At 33.4% G+C, this 22,892-nt stretch overlaps 2 protein-coding genes across 6 annotated transcripts; both read left to right on the top strand.

Annotated features, from left to right (window-relative positions):
- The first annotated feature begins 389 nt into the window (after positions 1 to 389).
- LOC113868905 (chaperone protein dnaJ 16) lies at positions 390 to 4,940 on the top strand. 2 transcript variants are annotated; one of them, XR_003505433.1, is made up of 12 exons: positions 417 to 842; positions 1,695 to 1,818; positions 2,016 to 2,098; positions 2,188 to 2,299; positions 2,389 to 2,493; positions 3,108 to 3,158; positions 3,339 to 3,428; positions 3,521 to 3,629; positions 3,728 to 3,876; positions 3,954 to 4,007; positions 4,119 to 4,381; positions 4,471 to 4,831. XR_003505433.1 is itself a non-coding variant. In XM_027504892.1 (11 exons), the coding sequence occupies exons 1-11, from the start codon at positions 706 to 708 to the stop codon at positions 4,329 to 4,331; spliced, it is 1,227 nt and encodes a 408-aa protein (XP_027360693.1). In that variant the 5' UTR covers positions 390 to 705; the 3' UTR covers positions 4,332 to 4,940. The 2 variants fall into 2 exon arrangements, 1 of the variants encoding a protein (XP_027360693.1); XM_027504892.1 differs by having other exon boundaries at positions 390 to 842; positions 4,119 to 4,940.
- A 5,514-nt stretch (positions 4,941 to 10,454) lies between these two features.
- On the top strand, positions 10,455 to 20,627 carry LOC113868751 (NLR family CARD domain-containing protein 3). 4 transcript variants are annotated; one of them, XM_027504612.1, is made up of 18 exons: positions 10,455 to 10,693; positions 10,785 to 11,073; positions 12,913 to 13,131; positions 13,923 to 13,981; positions 15,755 to 15,892; positions 17,363 to 17,437; positions 17,511 to 17,594; positions 17,681 to 17,742; positions 17,952 to 18,021; positions 18,347 to 18,422; positions 18,531 to 18,661; positions 19,164 to 19,223; positions 19,381 to 19,455; positions 19,550 to 19,654; positions 19,726 to 19,821; positions 19,919 to 19,999; positions 20,074 to 20,175; positions 20,274 to 20,627. In XM_027504612.1, exons 1-18 carry the CDS (start codon positions 10,652 to 10,654, stop codon positions 20,340 to 20,342), a joined length of 1,833 nt encoding a protein of 610 aa, XP_027360413.1. In that variant the 5' UTR covers positions 10,455 to 10,651; the 3' UTR covers positions 20,343 to 20,627. The 4 variants fall into 4 exon arrangements, with proteins under 4 accessions (XP_027360413.1, XP_027360414.1, XP_027360415.1 ...); XM_027504613.1 differs by having other exon boundaries at positions 10,495 to 10,693; positions 19,919 to 19,948; positions 20,274 to 20,605; XM_027504614.1 differs by lacking the exon at positions 17,511 to 17,594 and having other exon boundaries at positions 10,495 to 10,693; positions 20,274 to 20,605.
- Positions 20,628 to 22,892: the final 2,265 nt, after the last annotated feature.

Here is a 22,892-nt window from a genome sequence, read left to right on the forward strand (position 1 = left end):
ATTATTCTCAAAATGCCAACATATCACCAGAAATAAAATAAAACAACATGAACATTATTTTGATAATCAAACAATTAAAAAGAATCCATATCCAATAATTAAAGTATCATAACTCTATCAAATTATTAATTGCACTAAAATATGTTCCTTTCGAAAGAGAAAAATAGAAACAATGGTAGATGAAGGAGGTCACTTATAGAAAGACAATTATGTAGTATATTTATTTAGCAAAAATGCAATGAAAATTCAATATCCACATCTGTTCCCGGTGTCAGTTGAAATAGAACTGTCAAACGTCAACCTCCCCGTGCGCACTACGCACCGCGTGTACTTTACCGGCAACGGCATTCGTTTTCAAAATTACATCGAAACTAAAAAAGAAGGAATTTAAAATTAAAAATAAAATACTGAATTTCCCCTCCAAATTTTCGTCCTCTTGTTTCTCTCTCCTCTTCGCAACAAGCTCAGCTCCAGCTTGGAGGGGCCATGGTGTAGTTTCTGGATCTCACCGCCACAACTTCCCAATGTTCCTTCAAACTTCCACTTTCCACGTGACCCCCCGGCGCGGGAAAACAACGCGCTCTCTTCAATCTTTCCATTTCGGTTATTCTTCCTGAGACTTTTTTCTCTCTGTCTCGGGGGGAACCTGAGTTTTAGGGTTTTGCCCAAACTGCATAATACGAGGTCGTTTCATTTAGTGGCAGGATGCCGGGGCATCGGTCGAACTCGGAGAAGCACGACAGCGAGAAGCAGCTCCGGCGAGACCCCTATGAGGTTCTCGGCGTCTCTCGCAACTCCACGGATCAAGAAATAAAAACCGCGTACCGTAAAATGGCTCTCAAGTACGTTTGGATTACGTTCTCGCGGTGATGTTTTCCATCGTTGTTGATAATTTGGGGAGAGTTTGGGATTTCTGGGGCATAATCGTCTTTTACTGTGCAACGCTGTAATTTGAATTCAGTGTGTAGTGTTAATGCTATTGCAGGTTATGGGGGTTTGTTTTAATGTTGGTTTTTGAGCGTGCTGAAGATATTGCTTTAGTTTTAGTTGGAATATGTTGGGTTTAGTTCGAATATGTTAGTATGGATAGTTGGTCGAATTAGTATTCGTAGCTACCGTATTGTTATTGGGCGTTGGCTGAAGTACTCAATGGTTGCTATTATTGTTGATCTAAATTCAATAGCTTAGTGATTGTTAAATGATTCTATTATGTGTGGAAGGTGCATGGAAGGTCGTTTTATTTGTTGCTAGAATATTTTGGATCCTGAGATCACTTTTAGATGACATAGGTCATATTAATCTGCAAAAAGAAAAGAGAAAGGTGATTACAAATCATTGACTAGAGGTTTAGAAAACATCCATTTTGTACGTTTATTTGATTTTGTTTATAATGAGCACCTTGGGTTTTTTATTTTTCCTTCTTGCTAATTGTTCATCTAGATAAGTCCAGATAACCTTCTGAAAACAAAATAGGAACAATGCGTCTGATCATGTCGTCATGTTTTTTCATCCATCTGATGCCAGCTCTTAACAGCTTAATGTAAAACATAATGATTGAAGGAATTTTATTAGAATAAATTAATTCTCTTTCAGGTGCACCTAGTTACTCTACTTGACCGTTCTTCCTTTCTTCTTTTCATCTGAACGGGGTTTGGTAAATTATTTATTTATTAGCTAAATCTATTTCATTTCAGATACCATCCAGACAAGAATGCTAATGATCCTAAAGCAGCTGATATGTTTAAAGAAGTTACCTTTTCTTATAATATCTTGTCAGATCCCGACAAACGGCGTCAGTACGACTCAGCTGGCTTTGAGGTAATATAAGATTTGTTATTGTTATGAGCCATTAAATGTTTAGGGAATCATCCATCTTCCAGATTTACATTTTTCATTGCCTTTTAAAGATTCCAACTTTGTACTGTCTTTGTTTCAAAACTTTTTATACCAAAAAAGTAGCCTTGAATCTCTTCACATGGATAATTGGTAATGAAATATTTCATGTTTGAGTGTAGGCTGTTGAAACAGATAACCAAGAGTTGGAATTAGATCTTTCAAGTTTGGGTGCTGTCAATACAATGTTTGCTGCACTTTTTAGGTAGGAAGACAGAATATTTCCTCGTTTTCAGTCCACCCCTTCTCTGCTTTTCCCTCACCTTCATTGTTATCTTTCTCCATTCATGACAGCAAACTTGGTGTGCCAATCAAGACAACTGTATCTGCAACTGTTTTGGAAGAGGCACTCAATGGTTTAGTGACCATTCGTCCACTTCTATTGGGACAGTTTATATCTAAAAGGGTGAGCTGCTTTGTTTTTTTAATTCATTGATTCCTTTTTAGTCATGTTTTTCTTTTGTTTATTTTTGTTTTGGTGCCTTTGTCTGACAGGTTGAGAAGCAATGTGCGCACTTCTATTCAGTTACAATTACAGAAGAGGAAGCGCGAGCTGGATTTGTTTGTCGAGTTCAATCGTCAGACAAAAGCAAGTTCAAGGTTGGAATTTACATCACTGCGATTCAATAAATTTTATAAGTTATGCTCAACCTGATGATATTAAGATTTAAGATAGTTTTATGGTTGGGGTTTTTTGGGGGGGGGGGTGTCATCAGTCTAAATACATGAAAGCTTCTTTTTTTAAAAAAAAGAAGAAGAGAGAATTGGAAGTTAAATCATAATGTTATCCAAGAGTTTTAAAAAAAATCTATGCAACTAGAAGACAAATTGGTCTTGGGAGTTGTTTCTAATTTAGTGCATGTTAATGAGCCAAGATTTACTTGGGATTGTAAGATGTTCTTGATATGGAAGGTCTGATTGATTCTGTTGCACTAGAATGATTCCTACTAAGGGAACTTTTGAGAGGATAATTCTCTATCTTCACAGGAAAATAGTGAACTATCTCTTACATCTGTAATTAATTTTTGTGCTCTGATTTTACATTTTCAAAGATTTTCTTTTTTCCTTCTACATTGTAAAACATTGATGTGTGTGTGTATACTGTATACTACTGTTTTACTTGATTTCATATAATTTCTTATTATTTCAAAAATTAATCTGTTAGGTTTATAAATAATATTTTCCAGTGGTGTTGATTAATTTTCTTTCCACAGTTATTATATTTCGATCAGGAAGACAATGGTGGTTTAAGTCTTGCACTCCAGGTATTATACATTTTCTCCTGTATGGGTGTCAACATAATGTATGGTTTTCCCCTGAGGAACTAATCATTTCTGATGTGATGTTTTATTCATTGGATCTGCATGTTAGTGGCCTCTTGTAATTATTTCATGCATTTTTTTTCATATTGACTTCTGAACATTCTATGACATTTCTTGTTGTAGGAAGACAGTGCAAAAACAGGGAAGGTTACTTCTGCTGGAATGTATTTTCTTGGGTTTCCTGTTTATCGGTTGGATCAAACAATGACCTCTGTGAGTAGCTACTGTAAAAGGATACAATTTAATCTAAATTCCATCTATCATTTTTCATTTTAAAATTTGGTTCTTGAATTATTTCTCTACAGATAGCTGCTGCTAAGGATCCAGATACATCATTTTTCAGAAAGCTGGATGGGTTCCAGCCATGTGAATTAACAGAATTGAAGGCTGGCACACATGTATTTGCTGTCTATGGTAAATGCATACTTTTATGCCCAGTGGACAAGTGCTGCTTGTTATGTTTGCTGGCTATAATTTTGCTTTATAGGAATTGACTATCAAATATCTTCTAGGTGACAACTTTTTCAAAAGTGCAAACTATACAATAGAAGCTCTGTGTGCTGCACCTTTTAGTGAAGAAAAAGAAAATTTAAGAAGTATAGAAGCTCAAATTTTGTCTAAAAGGGCAGAAATATCAAAGTTTGAAGCAGAATATCGAGAGGTTTGCACTTTGATACAAGCTTCCATATGGTTGTAATAACATTATTTTTCATCAAATCTCACGCTGAGTCTTTGTAGGTTCTGGCACAATTCACAGAGATGACAAGCAGATATGCACATGAAATGCAAGCAGTGAGTTCTTCTATTACAAGGGTTTATATACAGCATCACATTCCCCTCCTTCAGACAAAATTTTTTCATCAAATGGAAGCCACTGAATTTGTGCTATCTATTCTTGTGCAGATTGATGAGCTACTGAAGCAAAGAAATGAAATACATGCATCATACACTACTACTCCTTTAAAACGGAGTGCTAGTAAGAGCAGAAGTAAAAGTTCTTCCAAGGAGGCAAAAGAAGATGGCCAAGCAAGGGAAAAAAGGAGTTCAAGAGATCGGCCAAATAAGAAGAAATGGTATAACCTCCACTTAAGAGTTGATAAGAGAAAGGCTTGCTAATGTGAGAATTGGAGAATTAAGTTGTTCTTCTATCACTCATGTATTGATAAGTAATGAATTATTTTATCATTTGGTTGTCAATTCTGAATGCCACGGTAAAACTATAATCAGTTGATCCTGCACCCTTTTGATTGTTCAGCACCTGTGCAAGTTAAGAGGAAGGCTTTGCCAAGCAACAACCAAATGTCGATGGATGGTTTGGTTAATATCTGTCACTCAAGTGTGTCAAGGATGACAACAACTCATTGTTTTTGTATAATCCCTTCCCTCCTTTCCTTTTAATTTGTCTCAGTAGCCATCTTCAGATTCGTACTTGTAAATTGTTTGATTTATTGATGAAGCATTATCAACTCTCTGCGCGGGTTGTAATTTTGTTTAGCTGTAATGGCAAAGTATTGGAGGATAGGGCCAGGAAGTCAAATTTATAATAGCTGGAATTGGGCTAAGTGTAATTATTGCAGCACACCTTTTCACCCTTAAGCATCTCTCACGTTTAGCTTTTTATTTTACATTATTTTTTGCCCCTGCCGTCACCAATTTGCATAATGATTAATCTCATATATTTAATTAAGTCATTCGATTCTTCCCTAGAACCATGACTTTTTTGCGGAAAATTATCATTACCAGCGGCAATGATTGGCAGTTGAGGCTTGTGTATACATTTATTTTGATTTAGGGTTGCCAAGCTGGAACATTTGTGGTTTGATCTCAATAGTTATTTAATGCCCGAAAGATGGCATAAGTTAAATATGGATCTCCAAGCGTTGCACAAAAGCTCTAATGATGTATGAAGATAATTTACAGCCAACAAAGTGAAAAGTGATGCTGCCGTCCAACCATAGAAAAATTGCGACAAAACAAGTAGTGAGATGGTAGTCTAACTAAATGTTGAAATTGAAGTTGGGTTTATGGTATTGTTCTTGGTTATTTAAAATTTCTTTTCACAACCAATCCGTTTTTAATATCTATGAGGTGTAGAATCAACCTAATGCAACAATATAAAAGGTGTTGTGTTATTTGGACCCTTCATTTGATACTTTAGTAAAGATGCAGCCAATCTGGATGGGACAATTAAAGAGACTTAAATACCCGCTACTAGGAGCCAAATCATTAGCTGGCAAAGGTTTTTCTTAATTGATACAATTTGTTGTTTCAAATTTAAAGAGGGGGCCATTAAACAGTGTGACTTAGTTGCAATTTTTTTCCCTTTTATAAATTAAATTGTGCTGGCAAGTATGATTATGTATGCCTATAATCATAAATGTAAAGAAAAGGACTAATACTTCCATAGAAGGAACTTGATACTCCTTCCTTATAATTGTCATCTTTGTTAATTGCTACTTTTATTTTCACAATCTTAGTATCCCCTGATTTTTGTTAGCACCTTTAAAATAAATTAAAGCTTCATTTTTGTTCAATTCGAGGGTAGAGGGTATTTTATAAACACAAGGTTTGATACTCTAATGTCAAATGCAGGAGGATGATGGGGGAGTTCTTACAAAAAAACAATCAAATGCTCAAATTAGACCGCGTTTGGGCAAGGAAGTTCTGAGTGTAGCTTAGAGAGAGTAACGTACTTTCTTAGTGCCCTTTCCCTTATAAAGATGGCGATTTCTTGAAGTCTTAGGCTCTCATCATTATTTTTAACATTAGTTGTTGGATTAATATCGTGCAGTAAAAGTTACCTAACGGGACATGAGAGTTTAAATGGCTAAACCCTTTGATAATTAGGAGTTAGGTGTATGATTTGTACTAATTGGTTGGATAGGTCTTGCAAATTCTTATTTATTGCATAGTAAAAAATGCTAATACTATATTCTCTAACATACTTTTAAATATTAATTAAAATTTATTAAAAATTACAAAAATTATTTCAATCTAATTTTTTTCACTCTTAAATTAATGTTTCTTTCTTATATTTTTATAATTTTTAATCAATTTTAGTAAATAATTAAAAATGTGTTAACACTATGTTACTAATATTTCTTTTGCATCATCAAGCATCATTGATCCTCAATTTAGTCGAGGTGAGCTAGTCCAAGATGGGAAGGTTTGCTTGTATTTATACAGCATCAACCAAGTTGAGTCCGAGTGATATAGTCGCTGTTGTTTGAGACATGAGCAAGAGATCTTGATATAACCGCAGTGTTAACACGATGTTTGATCAATTTTAACAAATCAGTTATTAAGATTATTACTTACAAATGATTCGTTTCAATGATACATGTTTTATTTTATTTCAATCAGATTTCTCTCTCTCTCTCTCTCTCTCTCTCTCTATATATATATATATATATATATTGAAAAATAGTTTTTTTAAACTCAAATAGGAAAATATGATTGACTCAAACGATGCATGTACTTTAAACTAAAAAGAATATTTACTTTGGTGAAAAATTTGCATTTGTGCCTTACCTCACCTCTCCTACCCAACCTTGCAAGCCTAAGTAACTTTGTGCATGGCATGAGTAAATACAAAACAATATGTTCACATTCTCAACAAACATTTTCGAGAAATGATAAGTGTGTACAATATTTTGTATAAGAAGAAAGAAGTATAAAGTAAAATGATTGATGTAACAGAAAAATGAAAAGAAAAACATTAAAAAAAATGTAATCTTATACAACCACAGTGCCTTGTCCTCCAATCCGGTATCCATACCCACAACGCATTGTCTGTGGCCAACGGCACTCTCAGCCTTCTCCGCAAGTTCCAATAATACATATTTATTATTGACTATAAAAATCCATTTGAGTTTGGAAGGAGGTTAAAATATAAATTATTCAGTTTCAGTGTTTGAATGATTAAAATTTGATTTTGTGTATCATCTTTATTTCATACTTATATTTTTATCTATTTTATATATACATGTTCTAACAATACATCTTACATATAAAGAAAACAACTAAAAATATCTCCTACAATAGTACAAAAAAACATTATTTTAGAGATTTATATCACTTATAATTCTGTTCTAAGTGAGAAGGGGTGCATTTTCCCACTCTTAGTTATACGAAGGTCCACTTATATATGTTTGGGGTGAGAAAACCCAATGGTGTGTTCACTTGAAGTTGGCTATGAATTGGACCATTGTCATTGTGAGTAACGTGTGCTTGGGTAGATAGTTAAATTTGGAAAGAAAAAAAAAAAACTCAGTCCTCTCATTTTCTTTTATAGGAACGCTCACAGGATAGTTTTCCATGATTTAAAACTTTTTTCAATTGAAAATAAAGAAGTTATCAAATAAGAAAATGTAACTGTTAGAGAATATATACTACCAGAGTACCAAAAATCTACTCCAAATTTGAGATTAAAAAAAAGAGCATGCTTTATAGTTACATTTTTGTGCAGAAGATGTTACTCAAAGCTAAGAGGATGAATGATGAAACGGTAATATTGAAGGTTCTCTTAAGAATTGGAGGGTAAGGGACACATGTCATGGTGAAACGGTGGAAAAGAAAGAATTCACATTGCACACAGTGAGGTGATGGTTATTTTTTGGAGTGTTGTGTAGACAAGCGAGTAAGATTTTGTGGTGCAAATTGAAACTGTAGCTAACCCCTCTATTTGCTTTGCAATATGTATGATGCAAATGCAAAGGCGAAAATGATTATAAATTAAGTGTACTTGATTACTGTCAACTCTTGCTATATGCAGTTTAAAAAATAAATAGATAAATGAAAACACTTGCTGTATTGAATATGTTTTGCGGGCCACAATATGGATAATTTTTCTTTTGGTCTTTGATTTCCATCAAATAATTGTACTCTGGTGCAGAATTTGAACTTCAGGCAACTGTGACTTGCTTATCACACCGACCTAAGCATATCGGTAAGGAGGAAGTTTGTTTGAATGTACAAAATAAGTTAAATAACAAAATTAATCTTTTAAATTTGATTAGTGCTATCATAAATACCCTTTTATCATGCAAAAGGCTAAACTGTTAAGAGTTTTCTCGATTACTTTATTTTGTAATTGATTATAGATTTTGAGAAACACGTGTATATTTATTTGATTCAAACTCAATTAACAAGTGTGTTAAAATTGCAGGTAAGGCTTAACAGGCTTAACATTTATAATAAATAGAGATTGGATTACGTGTAATAGGAATAAAATTTCCACTTAACCTTGGATATTCTGATTACTTACAGCTTCATCAGAGATTATGATTTTAAAGATTAATTTTAAATGACAGTAATTTCATTAATAATAAATCAGATGTTCTAGTTTTAGTATCGATTCAATTAATTGCTTACAAAAACCCCAAGGCCGGGACATTAGAAAACGTATAGTAATACCATTATTGGATAACAGATATAGCATAGCAAGCAAGATACAGAGTTGTATTATTACATGAGTATAGTTTCAAGTACACAAACATAATTGACAGATAAATGAAACCAACATATGACATGAACACAACACATGCCCACTAAAACGAGAACATAAAAAACCATAAGCCAAGAGAAACTATAAGGATAGTAAATTAAATTCTCTCCTTGGTTACAAAAAAGCTAAGCATAAAAGAAAGGAACACAGTCATCACTGTAGGAAAATTAAGGCTAGCAGAGGAGTGTGGTGCAGGACCCATTGGCATGTTGCTAGGCATGTCAGAGCCATAGTTAGACCCGCCATCTCCATATTGAGAGGCAACAACCGCAACCAAAACCAAAAGACAAGTTGAGAACATGGTGAATTTGAGTGGTGAAGCCATATCTACTAATAATACTATTTGTTGATTGAAGTTGGAGACTTGTTTTGTTTTCTGAACCAACGTTAGTTACATAAATAGTGAAGGGTGCATTGCTTATGCCAGTTGGTTTTACACAGAACAAACAAGAGCTAACAAAGGTTGCAGCTTCTTGTACGTGAAGGTCGAGGATTTAGTTGCTATGATATTTCTTGTTTAAATTTAGACATGTATATTTAAATAAAGTAAATTCGACAAAGAAATGCTTTGTTTTGGTCGTTATACATGCTTATTTTGATTCATTTAGCACTCATCTTTCTGGGTAAAGAAAAAAGTAACAAATTGAAGACACAGGTTCATGATCATGAAAATGTTAGCAATATACTTTTTAATAAATCTCATTCATACTTTTATACTTCGTAATAATTTTTAAACAATAATTCAGAATATATTAAAAAATGTGTACTATACCTTATAATTCAGAATTTATTAATGCATGCTTGGACACAGAGTATTAGGTGGCCCAACAAAAATGATTAACAAGGCAACATCACACTATCATCGAGTGATTGATATATAATAAGGACAAAGGATACCCTGTTATAATATACAAAGCTATTATGAAGCCCAAAACAGCCTGTGGCCAGAAGGGCAAGTTAGAAACCCTAAATGTCATTGATAGGATATGATTGTAAATGAAAGTTTAGTTTACATTAATTTTGTTATAATTTAGCTCGTTTAAATTAAAAGTTCTTAGTCTTAAATTAAAAGTTCTTAGTCATGTTTAAAATTAATTTAGATGCGCATTTCAATTGCCTTTAATGATTCAAGATCAGTTCTATTGAAATCTAAAATAAATTGATAGTAAACTGTTCTTATATGTTTTTAGACTTTTTATCATAATTATTTATCAAGATTATGCTAAACTCAATCAGTAATTATGTTTAGAATATACGTATTACGATTTTGAATGTGAACATAATTTAAAAGTGAGATATTGCTGTAAGTTCAGTTTCAAACGAAGAAAATAATTGGGCCTAACATTTTCAAAAATGTATCCAATCACCCAATCATGACGATGAATTTGGAAGAGCCATATTCACAAGAACAATTCCCCACATTTATTATACGAACATTCCATGCACTCTTCCAATTAGTAAATATATGAACCTTCATAATCACAAGTAGATTCTCATATGAACAATGAAAAATCCAGCTTATGTATTATTGATAACATTCAGTACACAACTTATTGATACAAAAATCCAGCCAACATACCAGAGGAATAAGGCCAGATATGTAAATGAAACTATTATCTGGACAACTGAGGATTCTCGGCCTAGTTGGTTTTGGACCTTAAAATAGTGGCCCACTAGCCCATTAACACCCTCAGAGTGAGACACAAACACTCACTTACTGTGACTGGGAGAGTAGAGTTGATAGAATAGAGCGGAATAGAACGAGCGAGACATGGTTCATTATAGTCATAGCTAGTGAGACCTTCCTGCCTCTCGCTTTCTTCTCTTCATTCTCTGCCAAATTCCCAATACCAAGCATTTCCATTAATTATATCTGTGATTGGTTCTTCCATTCTTCTATTGTTCTATGCTCCTTCATTTGTCATAACCTATGGCCTTCGCTTCCACTCTTTCTCTCTACTCTCATCCGCAGGTGACCAACTCCATCAATAATAACTAACTAACCGTTCCTCTTTTCTCTTCTTCTTCTTTCGAACCCTATCGCTTTCTCTCTTTCGCTGCAGGTTCGTCTCCATCACCAGCGGTTGCAATCGCTCGCCATAACCGCCGCCGGCGTCGCTCAATTAGTACGGCTTCCAACTCTCAAGAGCCGGAGAGCGTGTTCTTCGGGCGCCAAGTTCAGGAGCTTCGTGGTTAGGGCTTCTTCCAGCGTCGAAGGAACTCCGGCACGTGCCACCGCTTCTCGTAGAGTCTATCGCCAGTCTCAGACTAATGCGCCACTGTCCAATGCTCCGGTGAAACAGATTGGCAACTTTGTTGCTTCCGTTGGCGCGTTCTTCGCCCTTACTTTTGGTATCCATTGCATATTTTCGCTTTTTTGGTTTTGAATTTGATGGTTCTTTATTTGTTTATGTCGTTGCCTGCATTTTAATCTATGACGCGTGGATATGTTTACATACTAGTGTCGGTTACAACTGAGGTACAGCGTTTAGTACTCTCTTTATTATTACGCCTCGTAGTACACTTTCTCTTAATGGTGGTGAGCTACTTGCTTTTCTAGAATATTTTATCTGTTACTTTCAATATCACCAACAGCGAATATGAAGCTCTAAATTATCAATTTTAGAGCTTTAGAAAGATTAACTGGAGGTTTATGCACCAATGCTATCAGCTTTAGAACTCTTTACCCGTATCCTTTATTTCATCATCTACAAAATTTGGTTGACGAGGTTCAAAATCAACTGTCCTTAATACCAATAATTATAACAAGAGTTAAAAAAAACTCCCTGGAAGGCTCATTGACATTAAAATGAATTAAAGGGTAGCATATATTCCTCTCTCTTGGGAAAGACGTGTAATTTTTTAAATAAGAGGGAAGGGTAGTGTAATTTAAGCATCATTCAGCTCAGGATAGGGAAATGCAATCCAATATCATATACGTGGTTTTCATACTCAAGAGTCTTATGTAAACTCGTGGAGATCTACAGACCCAATCTTGGAAACTCATAAGACCTTACCTAATAAAAATTATTATTGAAAGAACTTAATCATAACATCCTGCTGTAATACCATAAAATAATAAATATCCAACATTCTGCCTTCGTAGTGATCAATTATTTCAATTTGCAAAGATCTCAAATTCTGAAGTTCTCAACCAGCATTGCAATTTCAGACAAAAAGGCTACCTTGTTCATTGCTTGTAGTTTCAGACGTCACAAGCAGTTGCAGTCTTGCAGGTTTGTGGCAGCCAAGCAGCTTTTGCTGGTATGGTCGGCTTAGGTTCTTCTCAGGCTGGAGGCTCATTGGAGGAGCAGCTGTTGTCACTGGAGGCTGGTCAGAGGGAGCAACTGCAGAAGAATAATTGAGGAGGCTTATTGGGAGGTAGGCAGATGAGAGAAGTATCGTGAAGGAGACGGGGAAAACACAAAATGGATGAACCCTAGCAAAACTGTGCCGATTTGGGCATTTGGGGGCTTATTTCTGCCCTTCACATAAACACTAATTTGGATACAGACTCGTGATTATGACCGAGTCTATGCGAGTTTGTCTGAGTCTAGTTTAATTTTATCCGGTCTGAGTTTACAAGTGGCGACTTGGTTTTTCACCCTGGAATTGTGGAAGTTGGAACTCATTTATTTTTACTCAACTCTTGAGTTTAACAACACACACACAACCATCATGAGGCATTATGAATGAAAAGTAGTAGTTAATTTGTTGTGCAATTAAAAGTGGTCATTGTACACATAATAGAAGGCTAACATTATCAAGTTCTTATTTCATTTGCATTGGCACAAAATTCATAAGAGTAAAAAGTAGTAAGCGATGCATTTGAGAAGTATCTAATATGGTATCCATAGGTGTGGGGCCTTGTATATCCCTAGAGTGGCATTGTCCTTAAAGTTTTCTAACACTGTTAATTTTGCTGACAAATTTACTTTTCCTTAACATTTTTTTCCCTTAATCCACAGACCCCTCTCAAACACAGAAAGTTCTAATGTCTTCTTTCCGTTCAAGTATCAATCTGACTCTAGTTAGGTGGACATTTTGAAATATTCATGTTAATTATTTAAGCGGCATTTCACTGCTATTAGTTTGGTTCTTCTCTTTTTGGTTGTTTTTGTTGTGATCACAAGCATGCATTATTTTTTAGATTCATAATAGGGGTGATACTAATTTGTTTTCAGCGTACAGTTATCTGGAAAGTAGTGGAGAAGCTTCTTGGTCCAACTCAGAAGCAATTAAAATCTTCAACTGCAGAAAGTCAATCCACTTCACAAGGAGTGAAATGGTCTTTTGCTGCTGGTACGAATTTGTTATCCCAGCTTGGCGCGAAGATTGAGAGACAATCTAAACAGAAGCTCAATGAATTTGCTCGAGAACTGAGGTCATTTCCAAGCATTGATATGTCAGGTATGCTCTCTGGATTGATAAGTTGATAAATGAAAAATATGTTTATGGTTTATAATATCCTTTGTGTTCAATAAATGAAGATTCTTCATTGATAATTTTTTAAACTTAGTTATTATACCATTCATGGACTGAATTTGATCCTTATTTTCATGAATACCAAAAAATTTCACAGGCTAACCTAGTTGATTTTGGACTTCTATTGATTAATAACATCCTTTCAATTGAATATTCATGTCTCCTGATTTTGTTTTCTGTCTTTCCAATTTATTTTTAAGAAATTGATTGTATTTATGAATCAAATTCTTTGTATGGAAAGTTATGAAATAAAACATGATTTATTTTGAAATCCTTTTGATTTGTGTCAATTCAGAAATCCACTCAAATTTGATTGGATCTGATTTCATTTTAGTTTTAATTATTTGATTCACAGTCTTGCTCCTAGTAGTTTACCCACTTTACCTCATATTCTCATAAGGATAACAAAGTAAATCCCTTAAATAAATGAATTCCATTCATTTTTCAAGTATTCCAAATATGACATTTGATTGGAAAATAAATTTGAACCATATTTTTAATTTTATATTAAGATCAAGACATATGAATTGATTTCTAAATCAAATTAATTCAATTCGAAGCAAAGCAATTCCATATTTTAATCATTCCTAACACATTTGATATTTGTTGTTTTATTGCAGTTGACTCATTGACATGATTATTTTAGAGTGTGGGTACTATCAAAATGAATGAATAAATAAAACAAAAATTAATTTATCATACATTTAATTTGGCAGGGCGCAACTTTGGAGATGAAGGGTTATTCTTCCTTGCTGAGAGCTTAGCGTTCAACCAGGTAACAACTTCATTTATCGTTGCTTGTGTATTTATTACTTATAGATTCACTTCCAGTTTTAGTACTGTTATTGGAAATTTGGAAGTGATGCGATGATGTTATCTTCTGGACAGGCTCATGCCAGAATTATTTAGAGCATCCATTGCTTTAGTTATTTAAAGGAAGAAATATGCTAAACAGCTGAATTACTGTTAACATTGTTGAAAGCCAAACATAAGCATTAATGTAACTAATTTTTTTCCTTCATTGAAACATAATATTACTGGCAGTATGTAGTTGTTAGTTGTGATTTTAAATGTTTGATTATCAGCTGTTGGCTATGAAGTGCAAATATGAATATGTGGGGAATAACTTGCTTTCAAAATGGCACATTTACACAATGAAATGATGGAAAACCCAAAACTTAAGTTTATGTTGATCCTTTTAAGGCAATGATATTATTATGCATACTTATTCCTAAATTATAACTTAAATCCGAATGTCATCACGGCTTAGTCCATGTAATTAACAGTGGAGTATTTCAATATTTACTTTAATTATCCATCCACAACCTTTGACTAGTCAGTTACAGATTATATGAAAGAAAGGGATTTGATTAGATTGTGTGTGCATGTGCATGTGTGCGTCTGTAAGTAGTGTCACTGGGTCTAAGAGCAACTCTATCAGCATTCCTTTACTTATTTTTTACTATTAATCAATGCATCATAACATGGGTGCACCACTAGACTGATATGAGAGACCAAGTGTCAAGAACCATTTCCTGTCTAAGCAATGGTTGACTACAAAAAAAGCGGGCCCCAATTTGTACTATAGGGAGTAAAAGCAGGAAAACCCAGAACATGCACCGAAACTGAGAGAGAGTGAAACTCCTTTCTGATGCAAGGATTGAGAGAGCTGCATGATTAAAGCAAAAATATGCCAAAAATTACATAAAATAATATAAAGTGATGTGTAATAACAAAACCCAGATAAATATAATAAAAATTTGAATTGAGCAACCAACTTCAGTTGAGATGGTCTAAGTCCAAAAAGTCATCTTGAAAGTTGAGATATCAGTCAGTGAAACCCTTTAAAACTATGTAACTTACAGGCTGAACATGGCATCTATTCTTTCTAAAAATGAATTATGCTTCCTAAATTACTTAACCTTTTCTTTTATTACTGATCTAACCTTGTAATCTTTTAGGCCAGGGGTTTTTATGAATGTATTCGGTTAGATGGTTAGTTATATTAGCATATGCAGAGCCCCGCTTTGTAAAATTGGACACAGGTTCACATTTTTTGTCTATGAACCAAACAGAGAACTGATCAACACATTGGGTAGAACACATATTAGAATATCATTATATTTCTTCCGGATGAAACACGTTATAACTTATAATTAGTTAATTAGAGTCATGTATGGTTGATTAATCGAGAGGCATGTAAATTATCAGTTTGATACTGTTGAGATATTACGTAGATTATTTGTTGAGATATTACGTAGATTATTGAGATATCCTAAGAAAGAAAATGAAGACAGCCAAGGAAAAAAAAATCATAATCAAACAATATCTCCTAGTATATTTTAATAATCTATGTAATATCTCAACAGATACAATATAAGATTGCTCGGAAAATTGTACTGCCATTATGATTTGTATAAGCCAAATCTTGCTTACAGTGAAATTTACTGGGTGGAAGTTGAGTTTAGATTCATAAGAAAATAATGCAATGAAAGATGCATTTGGTGCTGTCTGCGTGAGCATGTGCTAACTATATTTTGTTATATAGATTGCAGAGGAAGTGAGTTTTGCTGCAAATGGAATAACCACAGCTGGATTGAAAGCTTTTGACGGTGTTCTTCAAACAAACACCACATTGAAAACTCTTGATCTTTCTGGAAACCTTGTTGGAGACGAAGGGGCTAAGGTTAGTCCTTGTTCTGATTTATTAATAACCTTGCCTAATTCAGGATTTGGATTAATTACTGTTACAGTTCCTTTTATTTTAAAGGTCTTCATATTTTTGGATAATTGTTATAAAAGTTCTGTGCCCTCATACACTTACATTAAGAACTAACTCATGTAAAATTTTATATTGTTAGGTGAAATCTTATGAATGGTTTTGTTTCTGACTGGCCACCTTATGTAGAAATTCAACTTTTATTTTAAATTTGGGGCTAAACTCCTTACCACTTAGTTAGTTAGGCTTTGATACATTGTTCATGATGAAATTCTGAAGATTTAGATGAATGCTTATGCTCGTGTATTTATTTATGGCGAACACACTTATTTCCTCAGTATTATTATTAATAATAAAAATGATGTTGCTCCTTCTTACATACTTCTTTTGACATGGAGCACTTATGAAGCATCCTGCTCTCTGTTTGCTTAAAGTGCTCTCTTAGTTTAGGTTCTGAATGCACTATTCAATTTCCAACCTAATAATAATTTGAGTGAAGGTACGCATGTAGGCATAACAGGATAAATTGGATAATTAAGGATAGCAATGCCTTTGCTTTCTTAATTCTAGAGCATGAAGCATCTTTCCTGAAACAATCACCTAAATTTGTTGGCATCATTTCTAGGAACACCTGCTCAGTCAATGATAATCCTGTACCTGAAATATCTTCCTTCTGCCAGATCATACTTAAGCCTTGTTTTCAACTGATCTATCATTATGTTACATGTTCAGTAATTAACCACAATATTACCTCCTAATGTTTCATAATCATTGCATAGTGCAGTAAATTGAATTTGACACTTATAAGTAACCTCTCTGTATTTGCTATTTTGCTCAAGTTTTTTAGGCTGTTTGCAATCAAATATGGTATTGTATACTATCCAAAAAAAAGTGACATATTTTATGGAAGCTTGATTGTTGAATAGGTTCGTTCACTGGTTTGTTTAAGTTACTATAACACTTTTGGTATAAATTCAATCCATCGTGTCTTGTTATGGCTAGTTAAGTTAATAGTCCATTCAAGTGCAAATGAGGAATACAATGGATCATTTTAAAGTTGACGTCCATCCTATTTACTTACTGTTTGAGCTTGGATTATCTGCGATCCTATTTCAAGCATACACAGGATAACAGGAATAGCCTATGACAGAATCTTCCTCTATAATACTGTATTTGCTACTATATTTTCATTTCTCTTTACGCCTTAAAGAACCTTGGACTATAGATCAAGAAGCTTATGGCTTACTTAACTCACCATGATGATTATTAGGACTCTGTTTGAGATATGTTTATTACCCACCTCCATGGCTCCATCCTCTCTCAAACAGAAAAAGGAAAATAAATTTGTTGGCGAGTATTGTTGATCATTGTCATACACTTAGGTTTAAATATTGTATTAAAGTATTGACAATTGATATTCTTGTTCACACTTTACAGTGTTTGTGTGACATATTGGTGAATAACTCCAGCATCGAGAAGCTCCAACTAAACAGTGCTGACTTGGGTGATGAGGTTAGCTTGGTGATAAGTATTATTCAAAGAATGCCCCTACATTGCACTAAAAAATGGTTGCTGTGTTATGCAGGGTGCAAAAGCTATTGCTGAAATGTTGAAGAAAAATTCAAGTTTGCGGGTTCTTGAACTTAACAACAACTTGATTGAATATTCTGTATGAAATTTATCTAAGCTTATTCTAAGGCTATAGATGCCTGAGTGTCCAAATCTTATTCTAATGTTTCTTGGAAATGGAGGTAGGGATTTTCAAGTCTGGCTGGAGCACTTCTTGAGCATAACACTATACGAAATATTCATCTCAAGTAAGTAAAAATTGTCACATTGTCTTCTGAAAATTTTCCTCCCCAATCCACCCTGCTGGAAATTTTGAGGGAATGACTGTTTGATTTATAATCTTCATGCTTTTGATATTGTAATTTTCCCTGGATCTGTTTCACAAGTAAAGTTTTAACAGCCCATTTCTTTTTCTTTTCCTCCTTTTATGAATTCTTTTGACATCATCATATTCAAGTGGCAATTACGGTGGTGCTTTGGGGGCTAATGCATTGGCTAAAGCACTTGAGAGCAACAAATCTTTAAGGGTACTATTCCTATTTTCTTTTGGATTAAATGACTATTCTTACACTCATGCTGTTCAAGTTATTATTGGCATAGCTTTCAGAATTCCCGCCTTGGCCGCCTGATCCAAAACATCTGTCTTATGATAGCACATGATTTTACTATGAATTGCCTAGCAGAAAATCACAAATTTCAAAGCATATCTAAGAAAGATTGAGTGCTACCCTTTGCTAATCCTTCTACATGTATACTCTTATCACAATGACAAAATATTGCTGCATCCACATGAACCTTATCTAGCTATATGCTGCATTTAACAAGCATGATTTCCTCTGACTGTATGGACAGGAACTTCATTTGCATGGAAATTCTATTGGAGATGAAGGAATCCGCTCTTTGATGACAGGACTATCTTTACATAAAGGTTAACTTCGCTTGTACCAATTTCTGATATTGACTATATGTCATTTATTCTTCAACGATTCCACTTTAATATTTTACAATTAACTGACGAGCAATATTTATTCTCTAGGGAAACTTACACTATTAGACATCAGCAACAACTCATTAACATCTAAAGGTGCGCTCCATGTTGCTGAATATATTAGAAAGAGCAGAAGCTTGTTATGGTTGAACCTTTACATGAATGACATTGGTGATGAGGTATTCTTTATTATAGTTTTCACCTATTTCACGAGTATCATCAATATTGTCAAAATTGTGTTACATCATGAGGTCTCGCAATGAATAGGATCCTTAAGATGTTTTAAGTATTGTACTGATATATGATATTGGAGATTCGTGAAATTATTTTTTTCCGCAACTGTCCAATATAAATTGCCTTGTATACTGTCAAAACTACAAGTGCATTATGTATATTTTGTGTATCTGCAAAAAGAAAGTTTAATAGTAAATTTATAATCAGACATAACCATGCGTGCCCTATTCCATTCTCTCATGTAAGTGTACCAAGAGGTAGGGGATGATAAATAGCTGGTAGTAAAGGTCCATATTGTCACACTTGAGAAAATGCATTTTCACTTTGTATTCACAGTGACAATTACTACAACAAAATTAATAGATTGGCAAAGGTAGATATTTAAGAGGACAATACAAATTATGATTATAGTCATTATATTGATTGTGTATTGTGTATAATTGTCAGGGAGCAGAAAAAATTGCAGATGCTTTAAAGGAAAACCGGTCAATAACAACATTAGATCTGGTAAGAAGAGTTCCCGTGTTTGTTACCTTTTAGTTTCTGCATGTTTTCTCTGCCTTATTACTGCCTCTGCTTTTGCCATTAGCATAACAAAAAAACTAAAACAGCAAGATATTAATACTTTTGCTTGGGACATGACTTGGCTGAGTTAATATTGCAGGGGGGAAATAACATTCACGTTGATGGTGTTAGTGCTATTGCTAAAGTTTTGAAAGATAATTTAGTTATTACCACTGTAAGCCTCAACAATTATTTAGTTGCTCACTTGCCCATTGTTCTGTTGTTTGTCTTTTGTATACTCTGACACAGATTTTATCTCTCATTCTTAGTTAGAACTGAGTTATAATCCCATTGGACCAGATGGAGCCAAGGCCTTGGCTGAAATTCTCAAGTTTCATGGAAACATAAAAACTCTGAAGCTTGGTTGGTGCCAGGTAAAGTTTTCACCATGTATCCTGTAAATTGTTTGTAACAACTTTTATTATAACATAGAATACCTTTACAGATAGGTGCAAAGGGAGCAGAGTTCATTGCCGATGCTTTGAAATACAACACTACCATCTCAATTTTGGACTTGCGAGCAAACGGACTACGAGATGAAGTTTGTTTTTCAGTTTCTTGAGTCTATTTTCAATGTATATTTTTTCAAACCATCAGTCAATCTTAGGATTGATTGTTTAATGAATCAACTATTGCAGGGTGCACAGTGCCTGGCTCGCAGCTTGAAAGTGGTTAATGAAGCCTTAACCTCTCTAGATTTAGGATTTAATGAAATAAGGGTATGAATTTGTTTTGTATTTTTGTTCAGAAGGAAAGCACATCATTTCTAATCTCGTATTTGTCTGATTCACAGGATGATGGAGCTTTTGCTATTGCTCAAGCACTCAAGTCTAATGAAGACGTAGCTGTCACATCCCTCAACATCGCCAGTAACTTCCTTACAAAATTTGGGCAGGTGATGTATTTTGCACTATTGCTTTTGCTTTTGCCCACTTTTATCTTTCCTTTTATTTTATTTGATTTTCATGGATCTAAATATACTTACACATGCAGAGTGCTTTGGCTGATGCACGAGACCATGTCTTCGAGATGACTGAAAAGGAAATCAACATTTTCCTCTAGAGGACATTATATTTTGCAATAAATTCTTGTTATAAACTAGAGAATTTTTCTTAGTATTTTTATTTTGCATATTTGCTGCCGGCAAGTACTGGTAAGAGCTCGTTTACATCAATTTTTGAGTTCTAACCATTCATTGAGGAAAAGTATAGAAATTTGTCATTGTAAATTGTTGATCTTGAAACGCTTTGCAATAGTTACATGTATTCTGTTGTCTGTTAAATGATAGAAGTATGCATCACTTATTATACGCTCGTGCGCGCACAAATACACAAGTGCTATATATTCTCAAAGTTCATTTGGCTTAAAGATTGACATATAGCACTTATTATATTGGTAGAATATCAATATTCTTTTTAACACCCTTACATTTTTACATGTTTACCCTATTTCCCATCTGAGCATAGCTTAACGCAAAAAGGCACCCTCTTCTGCGTTACACTCCAAAGTGCATTATGTTCAGACTTATACATTGGTTAATGCTATCTAACGAAAAAGCTTTTAATTTCATACTTTTCATTAAGTTCATACTTAGTTGTGTATGCTGTAAATTTCGATAAGTCAGTTATGATTCTTGTTTTTCATGCAAGGAAGGGAATCCTTTGGTTTCATATCTTTTATCAGTACCATATGAAAATTTTAGAAGATTGACACCACAGAATATTAAGTTTAAAAGCAAAGAAAGATATCGATTTAGAAAAATTAGTAAACATAAGAAACGGGAAATGGTAGCAGATGTACTTGCTTTTTGTTCAATAGCTATTATGCGTGCTAGAGTATTTGGGTGTACAGGGTGTTGCATTTAAAATTTGAAACAAGCAATCAAGGAAACCAAAGTTTTCATTGCCTATTACAAGAAGCTACTAATAATTATTAACTAATTTGATTTTAAATATATAATTACTAATGCTAATTTAGAAGATCTCCTGGCCTTGAAGAAATGTTCACCAACTTTCAACTCTCTGCAAATTTAACTGATCGTGATCTTCACTTCAAATAAAGCCTTGATGAATCTCAAGCATTCTCTAACAAACAAACCTTAGCCGTTCTAAGATTATAATTTGACTGCACCCAAATATTTCGTTTCCAAGTTTAGTCTAACAAGGCAATTTCAATTCTCACGGTCACTATTAACCAATGTTATGAAAATCAAGCTATTAAGACAAAATAGATACATCAGTATTGAATCTCTAAATTGAATTAAAAATTTTGGTAAATTTGTGAGCGGCATGGATTGAATCTGTTCGATTCAATCTGATTTCACCAAATGCTTGAAATGATAAATAAGAATAAGAGTGGAGTCTCATTGCATAAAAGAGACGAAACTGTTCGAATCATGATTTCACAAAAATGCTTTAAATGTTAAATATAGTGATTTCACTAAATCTAAAAATTTTATTTATAGAACATGTCTTCTAAACTTTAATTTATATAACACTTAAATATGTATTTATTTTTAATTATGTTTGACTATTATAATATGAACTTTAAGCTGTTATTAAAATGGTTAAACATGAAGATGTAAGTTTAAGAATATAAGATTTTAGAGGAAAAGGTAAGTTTGTTGTAGAAAATAATTTAAAATATAAATAATTGAGATTTGGACAGAAGGAAAAACCTTAACATAAAAATAATTTTAAAAATAAATAACAATTAAAAAAGACCTAAAGACAAATAAAATCTTTTTTTTAAAGAATAAAAATAAGTTCACTCTCAGAATTTTTTTTCTTTTATGTATATAAGAGAGAATAACCCACCCTTCATTCATGATTTATAAGAATACATTTTAAACATAAAGAAAACTTAGGTATAGTATTACTGGTGCTTTTAATATTTTTTAATTTAAATTTAAATTTTATTTTGATAATAGGTATTGATATTGAATATAGTTTTTTTTATTAAAATAAAACTAGAAGTTTAATTAATAAACAATGCCTAGAAAGAAATATATAAGTTTTGTTCTGAAAATATTAAAGTTAAATAATTAGACAGACTTTAAAAACAAAATTTGCACAACTCACTGCATGGTCCAATGGGAAAAGTGGTAGTTTACGGTTTTGTAATCTACATTTGGATTATCCTTTGTGGAGTTTATCTCTTTCTTTTTCGTGTCAAATAGGGTTACGGAATTTGTTTATGGATCAAACTAAACCATTCACTTTCTCACCCATCGTAAGTGCACTCTGGTTTTATTTTTATTTTTTATTACATTTAAACTTCTATTTATTGTGTGTAAAGTTATTAATTTTAGTGGCGGTACAATACTATTAATCGTGATAACAAAATCTCTCAAGATTTTTTGTGGTGCAAAATTGACATAGTTGAAGAAAATAAACAAATGAAAACTAAAAAACGGAGAAAAGAGACAAAATGAAATAAAAGGTCAAATCAAAACAAAAAAAAATAAAATTAAAGGATAAGAGTACAGATCGCCTTAAAAATAACTCTATGACTAGAGTTTTCATCTTATCTAATAAAAAAATAATATAAATTATAAAAACTATTTAAATTAATAAATTTTCCAAAATCAATTATATCCATATGATACCGTGT

The sequence above is a fragment of the Abrus precatorius genome, unplaced genomic scaffold, assembly GCF_003935025.1.
Source record: "Abrus precatorius isolate BTA unplaced genomic scaffold, Abrus_2018 Scaffold6, whole genome shotgun sequence".
Classification (NCBI taxonomy): Eukaryota; Viridiplantae; Streptophyta; class Magnoliopsida; order Fabales; family Fabaceae; genus Abrus; species Abrus precatorius.